The sequence below is a fragment of the Candoia aspera genome, chromosome 1 (genome assembly GCF_035149785.1).
Source record: "Candoia aspera isolate rCanAsp1 chromosome 1, rCanAsp1.hap2, whole genome shotgun sequence".
Classification (NCBI taxonomy): Eukaryota; Metazoa; Chordata; class Lepidosauria; order Squamata; family Boidae; genus Candoia; species Candoia aspera.
The window spans coordinates 335730721-335748130 of record NC_086153.1 but is presented as its reverse complement, the minus strand read 5'-3'; the positions used below and the strand labels follow the sequence as shown (position 1 = coordinate 335748130).

The 17410-nt window shown below is 42.5% G+C and overlaps 1 protein-coding gene across 1 annotated transcript in view; it reads left to right on the top strand.

Moving 5' to 3' along the window:
• Positions 1 to 17410, top strand: part of CRTC1 (CREB regulated transcription coactivator 1) — an 85886-nt gene that overhangs the window by 43631 nt on the left and 24845 nt on the right. Inside the window, exons 2-9 of the mRNA XM_063290831.1 lie at positions 9011 to 9127; positions 9390 to 9527; positions 10063 to 10124; positions 12353 to 12447; positions 13772 to 13857; positions 14281 to 14324; positions 15923 to 16143; positions 16674 to 16810. Of these exons, the coding sequence (XP_063146901.1) occupies positions 9011 to 9127; positions 9390 to 9527; positions 10063 to 10124; positions 12353 to 12447; positions 13772 to 13857; positions 14281 to 14324; positions 15923 to 16143; positions 16674 to 16810 (900 nt within the window). The remainder of the gene's footprint in view (positions 1 to 9010; positions 9128 to 9389; positions 9528 to 10062; positions 10125 to 12352; positions 12448 to 13771; positions 13858 to 14280; positions 14325 to 15922; positions 16144 to 16673; positions 16811 to 17410) is intronic.

Genomic DNA, 17410 nt, shown 5'->3' with positions numbered 1-17410 from the left:
ACAACTGGGCTTGGTTGCTGTCACTTGGAGCCAGACCCGTGCACAGGCAACCCCACCCCCAGCCCAGCCTGGGAAGCAGAAAGTGCAAGTTCCTTGTCAGTTACAGAAGGACTTTCTGCAGGCACTGAAATCTGACACTTGGTTGCTAGCTAATAGAGACAATGTTTCTTTTGAAAATGGTCTGGCATGGGTGGAGCATTGCCTTTATGTGCCTGAAACGTTGAGGGCTGCTGTTTTGCAGCGTTCCCATGATGATAAACTTGCTGGACACTTTGGTTTTGTCAAAACCTTGCATTTGGTTTGCCACCAATTTTGGTGGCCAACCTTGAGATGTGACGTAAAAGACTATATTGCTTCCTGTTCTGTGTGTGCCATGTCAAAACGAAAAGGAGGGAAACCACAGGGGCTTTTACAGCCAGCGGCCGGTCCTACCCGTCCCTGGGACGAGATTTCTATGGATTTTATTGTGGATCTACCTCCCAGTCAGAAGAAAACTGTCATTTGGGTTGTCAAAGACTTTTTCTCCAAGCAAGCGCATTTCATTCCATGTGTATCCATCCCATCAGCCCCACAATTGGCGCGCCTATTTCTCCTCCATATCTACCGCCTCCACAGTTGCCCCTCCCGTTTGGTCTCTGACCGCGGGACACAGTTTACTTCCCAGTTTTGGAAATCATTTTTAAAATTGATTGGCGCTAAACAAGCGCTGTCCACATCGTCCCATCCCCAAACTGACGGTTCTACTGAGATTTTAAATTCCACGCTTGAACAGTTTCTTAGAGCATACATTAACTACCATCCGGACGATTGGGTGGAGTTAATTACCTTTTGCTGAAGTTGCTTACAACAATGCTGTCCATCAAAGTACCGGACAAACCCCTTTTCGCATGGTTTCTGGTCATGACTTTGTTCCCATCCCTGAACTGCCACAGCCCCCTTCTCAAACGTGTTCTGCGTCTGACTGGGCTGTTAAACTGTCTGATTCCTGGCCAGTAATTCAACAAGCTTTGGCTGATGCCCAGGCTGCTTACAAGTCTCAAGCTGATAAACATCGTGCTTTACAACACGACTTCAAAGTTGGGGATCAGGTGTACCTATCTACTAAATTTATCAAATCACCTCAGCCCTCTAAAAAACTTGCTCCCAAATTCATTGGTCTGTTTCCTATTGTTCAGCTTATCAATCCAGTTACTGTTAAATTGGAACTGCCTCACAATTTGAAACGCTTGTACCCTGTTTTCCATTGCAGCTTGCTTAAGCCTATGCACCACTCCTCACTCTGGCACCCTCAACTCCTCCTCCTGCTCCAATTATGATTGACGGCCAACAACACTTTGAAGTCAAGGACATCGTCAATTCCCGCAAACTTTGAGGCACCCTGCAATATCTCCGATGGAAACATTTTCCTCATCCTGAATGGGTGTCTGCTCACCATGTTAACGCTCCTAATTTAGTTAACCGTTTCCACCTTGCTTATCTTTTAAAGCCTACTGCTTGATGTATTCTTTATTTTGGGGGGGGGCAGTATGTCATGTTCACTGATTCAATGTAGTTTGTACATCGTAATGTTTCACATGCCATGGCGCTGAGGCGCGTTTCTGTTTGGGAGGGAGCTGCTGTGAGACCTTGTACCAAGCTCTGTATGTGAAATCAGTACAACGGAATGCGTTTGGGTTATGTTATCTGTTCAAGGCCTTTTCCCGCAGACCACCAGAAACCGTTAGGAGCACCTGGGATTGTGAACTTGAGAAGATTCTACGGGGGGAGGGATTTCATTTGCACTGAGGGTTTTTAGTTTGAATTTGGCACGCTTTCATCATTCTCAGCTTTCTCTGTGATCCTGCATACTATTCTTTAATAAATCAGATATCTTTGAATTCCTGCTCATGAGTCTGATAGTGTTTTAGAATAGGCAACCATTACAAAGATCATGTCTGAACTTATTTTAGCCATTTGCAAATGAAATAAGATACATAACTCAAAAAGGGTCTCCTGTAGGTCACCAGGTATGAACCAGAAAGATGGTCCCTTCTCTGAAATCTAAGAATTAGGATTAAAAAAAATTCAGTCCCAAACAGCATACGAGCAGCTGATTTTTTTCAAGAAAGAGAGCAGCCAGGCACATGGATCTGTTTAGACCAAAATCAAATTTTCACACATCTTTTGGAAGTTTCAGGCATATATCACCACCTTGAGTTATTTTTAAAAATAATAAAGGCGGGATATAAAATAAATAAATAGATAAATAAAATAGTATGAATGTGTGGGAGGGCTCCATCCATTGAGGAGCAAGGCACTGCTTTACAATTAGTTCAGGGTGTTTATTGTTACATTTTAAAACCTGCATGGCACAGCACCAGGATACATCAGGTAACACCTAGCCAAAACTGAACTTGCCTGTCCAGTCAGCTGATCTAGGAAGGACCAGTTAAGGGTTTCCTTTCCTTTCAAGTATATGGGGTGTGGTCAGGATGATAGTACAGTAGTCCCCACTTTGTAAAACTCCCCCAAGCAGTGTAAATGACTCCTACTGTGTTAACTTCCTGTAAACAAGTTAAATCTGTATGCTTTAGCAAGCCTGCAGGGTGGACTTGTCTGTCCAAGGTGCCTGATAGATGTGGTTAGTTTCCAGAGAGCATTTGGGGAGTTGATGAAAAGCATGTCTGCCCAAACATGTATACAAGCCCACAGTAGGGCCTACATTGTGGCAATAAGAACAACAAAATGTAGCTATTTTTCTGCTGGTAATTTGTCTGTAAATTGCTAGCTGGTGATCCTTTTTAAGATAACCCAGAGTCTCTTAAGGAAGAAGAGGTATGAATTGCTTCTCAAGGGCTGCCATGAGGAATATTCTATGCATCTGACAGATAAAATTGCTCAGCTTCATTCCAAGTTGGACTCTGGCTGGCAGGTCCAAGCTGAGATGGCTGAAGCAGCGGCTTGCTCTGTTAGTTGCAAGGAGTTTGAGGCTGTGGACAAAGCAAGCAAGTGGACAAGGTTCTTGAGATGGTTAACACTGCCGCATGTATATAACATCCATATGCTTCCCGGTAGATGAAGACTGTCAGGGAGGTGAGTTGTGGATGGGTTCAGCAGTAGAAAATTCATCCTTGTGTGAATTTTCATCCTTCTCACCTGCCTTGAGGGATGGAGTGATATATTCTCAGGAAGCTATCTCTGGACCCAGCAGCACTGGATAATTTTGACCAGTTTCTAACCTCCCCATTTTGGGCAAGATATAGATGAGGCTGCAACTCCGGAGGGCCCTGGAAGAAGCAGATTATCTGGACCTTTTTCATTTGGGTTTTAGGCCTGGGTATTTTACTGAGATGGCATTGATTACACTTGTAGATGACTTCTGGTGGGACTGGGGTAGGGTGGTGCTACGTGATGTCTACAAGATCATCAATCATGGTATCCTTCTGAACCATCTGCATGAGTTGGAAGTGGGGGTAGACTGTGCCATTCCAGGAAAATGAATCACTCCTGGGATCTCTTTGCATTGTTGAGCTTTCAGGGCTCAACACTTTTCCCCACTCCTAATTAAAAGCTACATGGGGCCATTATGTGAGGCCCTCTGCCTGCACGGGGCCAGGTAGCATCAGTATGTAGGTGATAACCAGTTGTGAATCTCAACACCTGATCAAGCAGGTGATGATATTATGGATTTGTTCTGGTGCATGAAGGCTGTTAAGGGTCTGTTTGCAGGTTGTGTGATTGTTGTGTTGTTTCCTTAAGGTGGGTTCTTAATACATTTATTGTGATTATTTTCTCACTGTTGTTTATTTATTATTGTATATTACCTAAAAGTTGCTGTGGTGATTGAGGTAGCTTATAAATTGGTTAAATAAATAAATAACACTTTCAGTTTTTAGGTGATCTGACTGACAGAATCTATATTGGGTATTTCATTTGTGATTTTTGTTATGTCATTCCTTATTTTGTTTTTTGCTGTTGTATGCCACCCAGAGTCTTTGGGATTGGGGCGGATTATAGAGCTTGTTCATAAATAAGCAACCAACCAAGCAACCTTTAGTCTCCATTTTCTTTGTTGGACCAGAGTAAAGATTCATCCTTGAGTGAGTTTTATTCTTTAAAAAACAAGGCTGCCAATGATCTGAGGCTCACAGAAGTATCATCAGAAAAGGCCAGATTTAGGTAGGAAGAGGACTGATTTGTTGTTTGTTCGTTCAGTCACTTCCGACTCTTTGTGTAAAACACGCAAATCTCTGCAGGCAAGGTTGGGTCAAGTTACAGAATTCAATCAGGATAGGCCAGTGCAAGCCAGAAGCTGAAACCAGAACCATGGATAGCACCAAGTGAGCCTCAGTAGTTGAAATTCTCTTTTCCTATACCAGTCAAAGGGAGAACGATGGCTCATCTAAAGCCAATTGAAGCTTTAATTAGGCAGCCTTGAGCAGTAGCATAATGAGCTCCATTCCCTCTAGAGGAGTTAACTGGATTGTTAAGGGACCTTCCCTTGACTCTGTATTCTCATCAAATTTCTGCAAGGCTGAAGAGATGGAGGTTCTATGAGGGATTATTTCTTGGGTAGAACTGCAAGATTTTGTTTCCTGGCCAAGAAGGTGCAGAATGAGAGGTGGATTATTTTTTTCCCCAGGGAGCAGTCTGAGCCACATCACCTGCATCTAGTACACTCTGAATGTCTGATGGTTCAAGGCAAGAATAATCCTGTCTTTTAAGCAGATGTTCTGCCTGTCAGCTACTTCTTTTTTAAGGTTGTTTTTTATGTATTTTCATGTATGTTATCATGAAAAGTTTTCCTCAAAAGTGATAATTAAAATGACTGCCTCAAAATGCAGATGGTTTTTCTCTTATGTTTTTCAGCTTCTAGGAAGCTTGGATTTAACTTAATTTGCCATATCCCTTGCTCTAGGTTAGGAGTTGAAAGGTTGAGGCATAAAGACTGAAATATTTTTACTATTTTATTTTATTGATCATATTCAGTGTGATGTTATTAAAATAAGGGCACACACTAGGTTCTGTCTACTTTCTGCTTTCTCTCTAAAGCTGGTGGGTCTTTAAAGTGTGCTTGTGGAAGAAAGTCATGTCAGTTGTATAACCAATATTATTACAATAAAATAGCTGTTAAAAGGTTTGCAGAAGGGGGTCCTTTATGCGTTATGCTCAACTCTTGATTGTTATCTGGCTACTACCAATATGCTATCAGAATGCTGAGTGAAAACCTGTAAGTTTGCAGATGGTGTGGGTAGCATGTCGCCTAAGACTCATGTTGGTGTGGTAGGCTGTTAATGGCTTAAGAAATAAATCAGGCATCATCTTGAAGAAAGAAAGAGAAGCAAGTAGTGGAACTAGTTGAAATAAAGGCATAATTGTTTTTCCATCTAACCTCTTCCCTCCTATTCTTATTGTTCTGAGGACTCATTAAAAAACAGGTAACTTCTTTTGGCTTTTGAGAGGGGCTGCAGTGGATCTGTGGGATCTTTGAATTCAGGTTGAATCTTGAGGACATCTAAATTTTTGAAAGATGATTCCCAGTGTCACAATCCTGAAGACCTTTTTTTTTTAAGCATGATTTGTTTGGGTGGGAAGAGTTGCATAGTAAGAGTGAGACCGAGTTTTTGTATACAGACAGGAGCAGCTTAGCAACCGCAGCTGTGTCTACTGCAAGGATCCAGTATTCAGAGACAGCTTTTGCCTGTTACCAGCTGGCTGCTATTCAAGGAGGGGGGCTTCTTTTCTCAAGGCTTCTGAGATACAAGGCACAACGTGCATGTTTTCTAGGATTAGCATTAAAGGAAAACCTAAAGAAGGGATGTGTGTTCTTCTTCCATGAGGTTCTAGAGCTGTGAATAGGACTCCCCTAGGATCTGTGACGCTGTGATACCATCTTGACAATACACCTTTTGAGACTCACCCGCTGCCTGAGACATGACCTTTTCAGTGGTAGCGCTCTGCCCATGAAGTGTTCCCCATGAGGCTTTCCTCATGCCCATTCTAACACTTGTTCATCACCAGCGTCTTCCTTTATCTGGAGTTTTAAGCCTGATCAATTACTTACAGATATTTCTTCGTGTTGCTATCTCACATTCTCTGGTTCTTGGTTTATTTGACCATTACATGATCGCACTCTTTAATATTTTACAACGTCGTTCTGATCATTTGCTTCAAGTACAAGATATAAATCTTAATAAGTATAATGATCTGTAACTTACCATCCTCTTCTGCAGAGTCAGTGAGGGGGGAGACAGGCTTTCGGGCCAGTGATGTGGTGCCTGGGATGCCCCTGTGCATTCTTGCCCCTGCCCTTGGAATATCACTATTTACAGGACAGCCCTGTTAGTTCACACTAAAAGTCTACCTAATCCAGCATCCTGTTCCCCACTGTGGCAATCCAGATGCCTCAAGCAGCACCCAAGGGCTTTCCGTCAGTTGACTTCTAAAGGCAAACAGCCTCTACTCTCGTAGTTATTGACAATATAGTTGTATCATATGTGGATACAAACGCATATCTGCACACAGAGCCAGATCTAAAGATCCCATTTCTTAATTAACATCTAGATCAGTGTTTCTCAACCTTGGCAAGTTTAAGATGTGGGAATTCTGGGGGTTGAAGTCCACACATCTTAAGCTTGCCAAGGTTGAGAAACACTGAACTAGAGAGCCTACGAATGGAATCCCAGCTGGGACTATGCAGCTGAAAAGGTGGGGGTGTACAAAGAGGAAACAGCCAGAAACTGAATAAAAGGGACTTCAGCAATCTGTTCTCTTTTACTCCCTTAGCCATAAGGGTTAATAAGAGTCTTGTTATTAATTTTATTTACTTACCTCCCTTCCTACCAAAGAACCTTCCTACCAAAGAAGGCTCAGAGCAATGCACAAACATACACTCCCCACCATAAAAGACTACTAATAAGTCAGTAAAACAGTAAACGTTCGGTTTAAAAACGAAGTATGTTCAGTGACAGTCTGATCCTGAAGTTATTTGATTGACAGATGTGTGTCGTAATCTTTGTAGAGATACGTAATTGGTACTCTAAACTCTATACATTAATAGCAACTTCACTTCTCCGAGATGTGGATCCGTATGTAGCCAAAATATTACAATCCATGCATAAGAACGGGAAGGGTTGGTGATTTCAGAGAAACTAAAGATTTACAGAAAAATAAAACAAATATTTATTATTAAAAGAAAATATAAAGGAGGGAAAAGTTGGAGAGCAATAAGCAGAAATAATGGTTTATGATTGAAGAAGAGAAAAGAATGGAGTATCCTGAAATAATGTATGGATGGTACTTTGAAAAATAATCATTTGTCCTACCTTTTTATATAAATTAGCCTTTCCCTACATGGTAATCTCCAAATGTCTCTAACCCCCATAATTGTCTTTCAACTTGATAATTATGGCAATTAAGTCCTTTACATCTGAGGTAGCCAAATTAAAAAAAAAAGATATAAACGCACAGTGATGTGGAAAATGTTCCACGCACGAACCGTTCTGTGCATGGAACAGCTGTTTTCAATAGTCTGTGCCAAACCAAAATACTGTTCCTGATGTTTTGGTCTGTATATGGAATGAAATGGGGGGGGGTCCCCCCAAATGCAGCCATTCTGGGCAGAAGTGGTAGAGTAAAAGGAGGAAAAAGCACAGAACATCAGTGACAGTGGCTGATGGAGGGAAGGATGGCCTTAGCAAGAATGAAAGGATGGGGAGGCGAACGCAACACGCCATGCCAAGAGCCTGTTGCTTACTTCTGAGGCCATGTCAGTAAGGGGCAGGTGTACAATCCAGTATATCGGCCATGGCTGAAGGGTGGGAGGGAAGTGAAGGCACTGGGATGATTCAAAGGCAGGGGGCTGGAGGGAGGGAAGAGAAGGCGCTGGGAAGATTGGGGAGCAAATGGGCTGGTGATGTCCTAACATTCAGGAATCACGCCGAGACGAGGAATAGGTCTCTAGTGTTTATTACTGCTACATAAGACAGAAAATCCTAACAAACTGAAGAAGCCTGGGAAAAACCCAGACCGATAAACCCCAAAAGTCAAGGTGGGTCTGTTCTGTGTCTCTTTGAATGGCTGCTTAATTCCTCAGTACTACGCATGCTTTTTCCCCCCTGGATAGAGGCCCCCTCCTGCTCGCCATCAGTGCTCATGACAGGTGAGATAGGCTGTGCAGCAAACCTGTTTCTTCTGAGAGCAGTGCAGTAGACATTGGGTCTCCAAACCAATGCATTGGTGGTAACTGAGGAGAGGGAGGGGAAGAGGGAGCTGCAGGCTAGTGGGGTATCCACCAGTGACAGCTGCTGAGGGAAGGAAGGGAGAGAAGGTATATAAGCAAATAAGCTTTGCCCCATCCACCTCCCAAAATAACTTTGGGATCCCCCCATGGCCAGTCTGAAATGTTTCAGCAGGACTTCCAAAACACATTGGTTTGTTCTGGGTTTGAAACAAAATGCATTTTACATTTCTTGCACACCCCTAATGCAAGGCATATGTACTACAGTATACAGTTTAATTACTGGAGACCACAGTTCAGGTGGGTATGGTTCAGCACTGAACGAACACTGAACCACTGAACCAACCATTGAAGGTTGAACTTTTACACCCATTTTCCCCCTTTCCAACCAATCTCTTTGGTTGGTTGGTTGGTTGGTTGGTTGGTTGGTTGGTTGGTTTATTTAAAGAATTTATACGGCTGACCAACTTGAACAATGCGATTCTGGGAGGTTTAGAAGAAACAACCAGGATAAAAATGGCAATCAGCAATAAGTAGTAATAATTAATAATAAGCTACCTTATTTCAAGTCTTTTCATTAGTGCCTGTGGCCTTGCCCTGCAAGCCTGATAGCTATATCTCTGGCAGCCTGGGACTGAACCTCGATTGTACAAATTCATTATGGTTAGCACTAAATTCCAGGCCTTCTCCACCCACTGAAAATTTCACCTGAAGCTTTCAGTGTATCTCCCCCTAGTTAGCGTTGGACCACTCCTTCTCTCTCAATTAATCTCTCGTTCTTTTGTTTTCTAGTTACAGCTACAGAAAAACCAGTATTTGCAGTTGGGGCAGAGCCGTGGCCAGTACTACGGAGGATCCTTGCCAAATGTCAATCAGATTGGCAGCAGTGCTATGGACATGCCCTTCCAGGTGAATTTTGCCAGCTCTGCTCAGAAGAATAATGGGAGAATTAGAAACCAGTGTCTGTGTCCTGTACCAGAAGTTGAATGGTGTCTGCATAAATTTTGTGTTTGTGAATAATAAGTCTTTTGAGGAAATAGTGGTTTCACACTCTTTTTACAATACCAGTTTCTCCAGAGCTGCGGCATGAGTCATCTCCCTCCAGCAGCCTGATCCCAAAGGGGGAAATCCAGTAGGCTGTATTTTAATACTTACTCCGTCTTTTCTTTAGACTTCATTTCAACCGTCTGGGTTGGACACCAGTAGGACAACTCGGCACCATGGCCTGGTAGACAGGGTATATCGTGACAGGAATCGTCTTGGCTCACCACACCGGCGCCCTCTCTCTGTGGATAAGCATGGCAGACAGATATCCTTTGATCTGATAAAACGGCACGAGAATCTAGTAGGACAGAGTAAGCAGAAATATTCTTAGATCTTTGGGTGGTTTTTCAATAGATGAGCAAGGGTTTAGCAATAGGGATGACAAAACCCCTTTTCCTCTCTTCTCTAAAATAGGCTGATTAAATTAAGCTGGAGGGGAGGAAATACAGACTTCTATTCTGGTGTTTAAAAAACAATCCCTGGGCTGGCACCTGGTTCTTTAATAAGTCTTTTGCACTTTTAGTGGACCTTTAACTTCAAGTCACTGGAGTGTGGTGGCTTTGCTCTAGCTGTAAACTGATTCTGTGTTGTAGAAAGTGTTGTTGTGTTTTGTGATCCTGACTGGCTGGGACCACTAAGAGAACACAACAGCCCTGGAATTAAAATGGCATCACAGTAGTAAGAAGTCATCATTTGTTTCCAAAAGAAGAGAACAAACAGGGTAAAAAAAGTGTGTTGTTTTAGATTTCTTGAGAGTAAGAAGCTCTAAAAAACATTTCTCCCTTGACGGCCTGATTCACGTGGACAGCTGTCCTTATGGTACTGTCTATCTGTCTCCTCCTTCAGACACAAGCTGGAGAAGGTAGGTATATACTAATTTTGAAATACAAAAAGTTTTTAACTTTTCAGTTTACACAATGATCTCTAAAAGCAGGTTTTTGGCCTAGCAAATCACTATACTATACAGTACAGTACAGTACAATACCCAGGAAATATTTATCCACCTATCCAGTTTATACAGCCACCCAGAGTCACTTGTTGAGATGGGCAGTCATATTAATTGGATAAATAAATATTTCTTTGACAAACAATTACGCTGCATAATTATTGGTTTAACTGGTTATATACTGTATGTGTCTATGTGTTTTTTATTTGTATGCTTCTTACTGTAAAAATGTTAAAAGCTGGTCGACTGCCAATCCTGGACCATAATTTGATTAAATTTACCAAGAGTTTAAATAAGGCACTGCATTAAACAAGAACCAGATTAGGGCTGCTGATGGTTAACTGCCACAGCTGACTCACAGCCATAATTAAATCTGGGGTTGTAGCGGGGGCAGTTCTTGCTCCTAAACTGTAACGGTTCAATCTACTATTCTTAATTTAACTGCATTCATGGAAATTGGTATCTTTCTCTTCACCGCTTCTACTCTAAGGCAGGTAAAAGTTACTATAAATAGTTCACACAGTCAAAATAACAACATTAACATAACAAAAAATTTTTAAAAACACAACAGAAGAATGAAATGATTTTAAAAGCCTAGGAAATTAACATCTCCCTGAACATTCTCTTTCCCCATTATGTAATCTGGGAAAAACATTCCAAAGGTACAGCATGTCAATCACAAGTAGAATTATCATGAAGGACATTTAATTCAGTCCACTACTCCAGGCAAATTCTACAATTTAGGATGCATCTTCCATATCTTCAGTATAGCCTCTGTTTAAATATCTCCAGCAGGAAAACCCTCCAGCTTCAGTAGCATTTGCCCCATTGTTGCTTTTAAGACGCTTCTTTAATCTTCTTCCCTGTTGTCCCCCATCTATTTCCACACAGTTCCGCCCTCTGAAGTAACGGAGGACAAATCTGCTCTATCTTTCTCATTACAGTCCTTCACATATTTGAAGTCAGCTTTAAACATTTCCAAGGTAGACAAAAATAAAAAAGGGCCCACTTCCTGGTTGCTGTCGGCCTTACCTCAGAAGGCAAGGAATGGAACTTCAGAAGTAACTTTGAGGATGATTTCAGTAGAAGGGCAGGCTCATGTGCGTGACTGTGGTCTTTCACATACTCAGATCTCAATGCACATACAAACCTAAAAGTAAGGAACAGCTTTTTGAATGTTGACTGCGAGAAGCTGGCAGTCTCACTGAAAATTAACTGAAGTTTCCAGCAAGCACTTATGGGCAGCCATAAATAGAATGTGCTGTGGGCAGGTTGGTTTTAAACTCCAGGTATACTTGCTCTGATTTTCAGAGGTTGAACTGGTTGAGACACTTACGCACAATTCATACAATAAATAAAACAGTAAGAACCACCAATGAAACATTAAACCAAAGAGTCAGGTATCATAAGGAGCAAGGTTGCAAGATTGAGAAAGTTCTAAAAGATGTGAGCAAATAAATTCACTTAGTGCTGCTCACACGCATGCACAACACAGGGACTTCCACAACAGAAATGTTGGAAGCTCCTGTTCTTCTTTATCACTGGTCTGAGCATGGAAGGCAAGCTTGGACAGCTTACTGTGCTCGTGAAGGAGAAGGCAGTCCTTTTAGGTACCCTAATGGTTTGCCATTCATACCACTTGCATTATGCTTGGCTACCAGTTCATGAAGAGCCATGGCTGTGAACTCCATCCAAGGCAGAAGATATTATAGAGCAGGGTTTTTCAGCCGGGGTTCCATGGCACCCTAGTGTTCCATGAGAGGTCACTAGGGGTTCCCTGGGAGATCATGATCTATTTAAATTATTTCAAATTTGGGCAACTTCACATTAAAGAGGTAAGTTTCATTCTTTATTTTTAGTTTAAGAACACTGTGAATGCATATATGCAGGCCTACCCATGAAACAAATATGATTTTGTGACATCTGGCCTGTATTTGAGCCTGAATGTGCAGGGGTTCCCCGAAGCCTGAGAAACATTTCAAGGATTCCTCCAGGATCAAAAGGCTATGAAAGGCTGTTATAGAATGTAAGGAATACTTAGCAGCTTGGGGGCTTAATTTTTGCCTCCAGTGAAAGATGTGTACATCCCAAATGCTTTTTCTACTTGGCTAGCATTTTAATGGTTTCCTCCCCTTTGTCACCAGGACCAATTCTGATTCTGCCCTGCACCAGAGCACAATGACCCCTGCTCAGACAGAGCCTTTCTCAGCTGGGTCACAGGATATGCAGCAAAAAAGAGGTGACTTAAAAAAAAAAAGCAAGCACAACCCAGGAATTGTGAAAAAAAGAAAGCTGTAAGATTGCCTATAAACTTGTTTAGAGTTTGCGGGGTGGAAGAGTTGGAGAGATTTAGCAAAGATTGTGAAATTTCACTGTAGAAAAATGCTGTTGGAAAGCTGAAATTGTTTTGGCTGTATGTTTTTGATCCTGAAGAAGAAGAATCAAAATAGAAATGGACTCATTGGAAACACAGGAAGGTGTGTTAATGCCTATGTTTACATAAAATACAGATAATGAGGTATATGTTTCATAATGAATCATGACAACCAATAGTTGGGTGCCCCCCCTCCTTTTTCTTGCATCTCCAGATAGCGTGAACAGTGGCTTGTAATGAAAATCTGTGCTGGAGGGAATTACTACCAGGCACAATTCACATTACTGAGTTAGATGGACTAGTAATGTGACCAGGTCCAAGGCAGATCCCTATACTCCTCTGCTTTTCAGGGATATACTGAATGGCTCAGCATTCAGTAGGACATCTCTGAGCTTTCAGATATTCTCAAGGTTCATATAATGACATAGGTAACCTAGTGCCCTTCATCATATCTGAAGTTCATACCAAGTTAGTATAAAGTTGTATTTGCCCTACTACTTGTCTGCTTGCTGACAGGTAGCAGCCCCCCTGGACTTCTTGATGCTATTTAAATTGGAGATGCCAGTAGTTTTGTCACTGAGCTGTGTATGATCCTCCCATAAGAACCTCTGAAAAATGCCTTGTGCTGAATGTAACTCTGCCTGAGTAACACCTGCCTTTGCTTTCCTGATAAGAGTGAGTTGATCTTCAGCTCTTCATCTTCTTGCCTTCCTGCTGTAGCCCTGCACAGCTGTCCACTTGGTTCATATGAACTCTGAAGAGTGGGAGGGGCTGTGGACATGCACACAACCCTCCTCCCAGTTCTACCTTCTCTGTTCTTTAAAAGGATTTCTTCTTACATTTGCTTGAATGTAAGGAAAATGTTCCATGCAACCAAGGACCCTGATAAAAGCAGAGGCCTCAATTGTGCTGAGGCGTCTTCTTTTGTTTGAATGGTAGTGGAATCTCCTTTGTCCCTTCCCTTCAAGGCCTGGGGATCAGGAACTGAGGAAGTGGCATGGGGACATAGCCTGCCTCCACTTTTAGCTCTCACATGAGCATACACAAGAACCCTAAAGTTAGATAAATCATTGGGAATGAAGGAGAGGGGATACCACTAGGAAGGATCCTCTCTGCCCACTTCTCCTCTTTCCCAGGGAAGCAGATTTTCAGAGCACACTTGGCTGATATATTCTTTCTCACACTGTAGTCTTATTACTGACGGTTCCAGGCATGGAGGAAGATGCATCAGAGACAGAGAAGAATCTTTCAAAACAAGGATGGGATACTAAGAAGGTACTGACACTGGGGAGGGGGGGGACATAGAAATCCCCATCTTTCACTGCCCAGCTCCCCAGAAATATTATATTTATCACCTGCAGCTATCTCCATTCACTTGGAGGCATAAAAGAGTTGGCTGTTAGTTGGAAAAGGTGGGCTAGGAAACATCTCCCAGTTCTTCTATACAGGAAGTTTTTTCCCTCAATAAATAAGTACAGGTCTCTGGTTGATCCAGGTTGGAGGGAGCTGCAGGTAGCAACCTTGACATCCCTTCTTTGATATAGTGACCTTTTTCTTTTTTCCTTTCCTTTCCTTTCCTTTCCTTTCCTTTCCTTTCCTTTCCTTTCCTTTCCTTTCCTTTCCTTTCCTTTCCTTTTTTTCTTTCTTTTTTGCAGCTGTGTGTCTCATGCTGACCTACTCTGCTCTGTTCTCTTTCAGACAGGATCCTCAAGACCTAAATCTTGTGAAGTTCCAGGAATCAAGTATGTTTAAGGGGAAGGGCATATTTGTTTCTGGGTAAATATGAAGCAAGCATTGTTTTGTGAAAACAGATCTGTGTTCTTTTGTCCGACTGTGTATGTGTTATGAGTAGATTGGCATAACTGAAAAGTCCAGTGTAATGGCTTCCAATAATTTTAGTAGTTGCTGTTCAATAGGGAATGTCAAGAATAGGAGAGCCAAAGCAAGATACAGGTAGTCCTCAACTTATGACCATTCATTTAGTGACCGTTTGAAGTTACAACAGCGCTGAGAAAAGTGAATTATGACCGGTCCTTGCACTTATGACCATCGCAGCATTCCTCACATGATCAAAATTCAGGCGTTTGGCAACCGGCATACATTTATGACAGTTGCGGCATCCCAGGGTCACATGATCCCCATTTGCGACCTTCCCAGAGGGCTTCCGACAAAGTCAAGGGAGGAAGCTGGATTCACTTAACGCCCATGGCAAAAAGGTTGTAAAATTGGGCATGACTCACTTAACAACCGCCTTGCTTAGTGACAAGTTCCAGTCCCAATTATGGTCATTAGTTGAGGACTACCTGTAATGCCTCTTTGAAATTTGGCTTAGGACATTTGCTATACTGCCTGAATTAACAAACTATGGTTTTTGATGCTACTACATGTCATGGTTCCTATTAAATAGAGTCAAGGATTGTAGTTGCACCGAACAATCTACAGTTAATACAGTTCCCTATCATTCAATTCAGACGTTGTGGATTATTGTGATAAAGGTATGACTTGACATTAGGGGTGTGCAGAAAATAAAAATTTTGCTTTATTTCAACCCTGAAACAAATAATTGTGGTCCTGAAGTTCAGCTGAAGAGAAACCCAGAACATTTTGGTTGATTTGGGTTTTGGCTGAAAAAAAATGTAGAGGCTTCTTATGGGGTGAATAGGGCAAGTCTACTGTGCTTGACCTGTCCCATCGTACTGTGCTGGATTTAACACAATATGTGACCCCATCCATTATGTCCTAGCGCTGTGTGCAGACTAGGCTATCGCGGCTTGTTCAAGGCACCATGAGTTTAAAATTCTGGTTGTGAATCTTGATTTGTGCCAACCATGGTTTAATGTGACGTGTGAATTTACAGAGACAGCTGCACCTGAAGATGGGAATGTTAGGAAAGTGAGATTAAACAAGTGTGTCTAAAGCTGGATTTGATGGTTTGGAAACTCTATCCTGATCTGGGTTTTAAAGTGTACTCAGGGCAGACCTTGTTTATAAAAACCCTTCAGTTTCTGCAGTGGGTACTTAGCTTGATCAGGTTTCTTGAGAGATCTTTAAAAACGTTACCATTTTCTAGAAAGCTTTTTTAAATATATCTATCTATCTAGGCTTCATTCTATTAGATGGTTAACTTGTATTAAGAGGGTGGTTGTTTCTAAGTGCTGTCCAGGAGAAAATGCTTACTTTCTTGGAAGAAAGGAGGATATAACAGATAAAACTGTCGTGATCCAGATTCCAAGCAGCAGTCATTACTCGGTTTACTTCTGTGAATCCCACTAAATCATGAGATCTTGGCGTACATTTAACAAAATATTCACTTATTTCTCTGTCTTTGTCATAAATGCAGCATATATCCATCAGCTGACCAAGAAAACACTACTGCGCTTATCCCTGCTGCTCACAACACAGGGGGCTCACTGCCGGACCTGACAAATATCCACTTCCCTTCTCCTCTCCCAACTCCGCTAGACCCCGAAGAGTCGACTTTTCCATCCTTGAGCAGTTCCAACAGCACCGGAAACCTTACTGCCAACCTGACGCACATGGGGATCAGCACAGCCAATCAGGGTGAGGCGTTTGGGTGCATGGCAAATCGCGCTCTGGAATGACATCTTGCAGTCTTGTCCAGGGCAGCAGGCTTTTTATTTCAGCCAGGACTGTTCCCTTTAGTCTGTTTTTCAAGGCCGGTATGTTCTGAGGAGCGTCACATACTACAATCATTCCCAGCCTGATGCCCTCCAGATGTGTTGGACGATGGTTTCTTATTCAGCATGTTGCCTGATAATCATTGATACTTTAATGCATGACAGTCTGGAGGGCACCTGGTTGGGGAGGGGTGATTTAGCGGAGAGATCCTCCCTGAGATGGGAGGAGGAGCAAAATTCAGGCCCTCCTCGCTTTGAAGGGGTTGATTTGATTTGACCCTGATAACGATTTCAAAAGACAGTTTCCAGCCTGTTTTGGGAGCTCCTGGAGAAAAGGTGGGATAGGAATATTGATGGCGTTCTGACTCAGCCACATGAGAAACGTTGGAAGATCCCTCTGGAAGACCCCTCTGGAATCTTACTGTGCCTGCTGATTTTCTCTGTTGGTGACAGGAATGACAACAACGCCAGCCTCTTCCCAGCAGCACCGGCAGCCGACCGCCAGCCCCCTTTCACTGAGCACTGACTCAAGGAGAAGCCAGTCCCAGCAGGTCTCTCCCACGCTTTCACCTCTGTCACCAATTACTCAGGTACAAGAGGGAGTTTTCTGAGTGGCCCTTGAAAACATTGCAGTCTCAGTGATGAATGGTCCAGACTGGGAGCTTATGCCAGTATACGACCGCTGATAGCGATGTCGTTTCAATCACCGTTTTCCCTTCAGTTGCAGGTTCAGTGGCCTGTGGGAGGGGTAAACCAGAGATAATTCCATATTGGTCCTTGTTTGAGGTTGTTTAGCTGTATCTAGGTGGAATGCCAAACCATGATGGACACCCTGGTACCCTCCAGATGTTTTGGACTTCATTAACCATCATGGGAGTCGTAATCCAAAATGCCAGCATCTGATTATCTTTGCAGTAGCCCATTTCAGATGTACTTTGTTGAAAAAAATCAGGAATCCTACTTGTGGGCAATCAGACAAACCTAAGTTTCTAATGCACTGACTCTGATACATTTTGCACATGCCTAGTTCTCATTTCATGCTAAGCCCCAGTAAGATGAATTTGGCTTAATATGTCTACCAAACTCAGTGACACTGATTTGTAAATCATACTTAGAGCTTAGCATCCCCTGGGAACCCCACGATTGGCCTGTAAGTTATGGTTTACAGTTCATGTTGTGTTAGCCCAGCA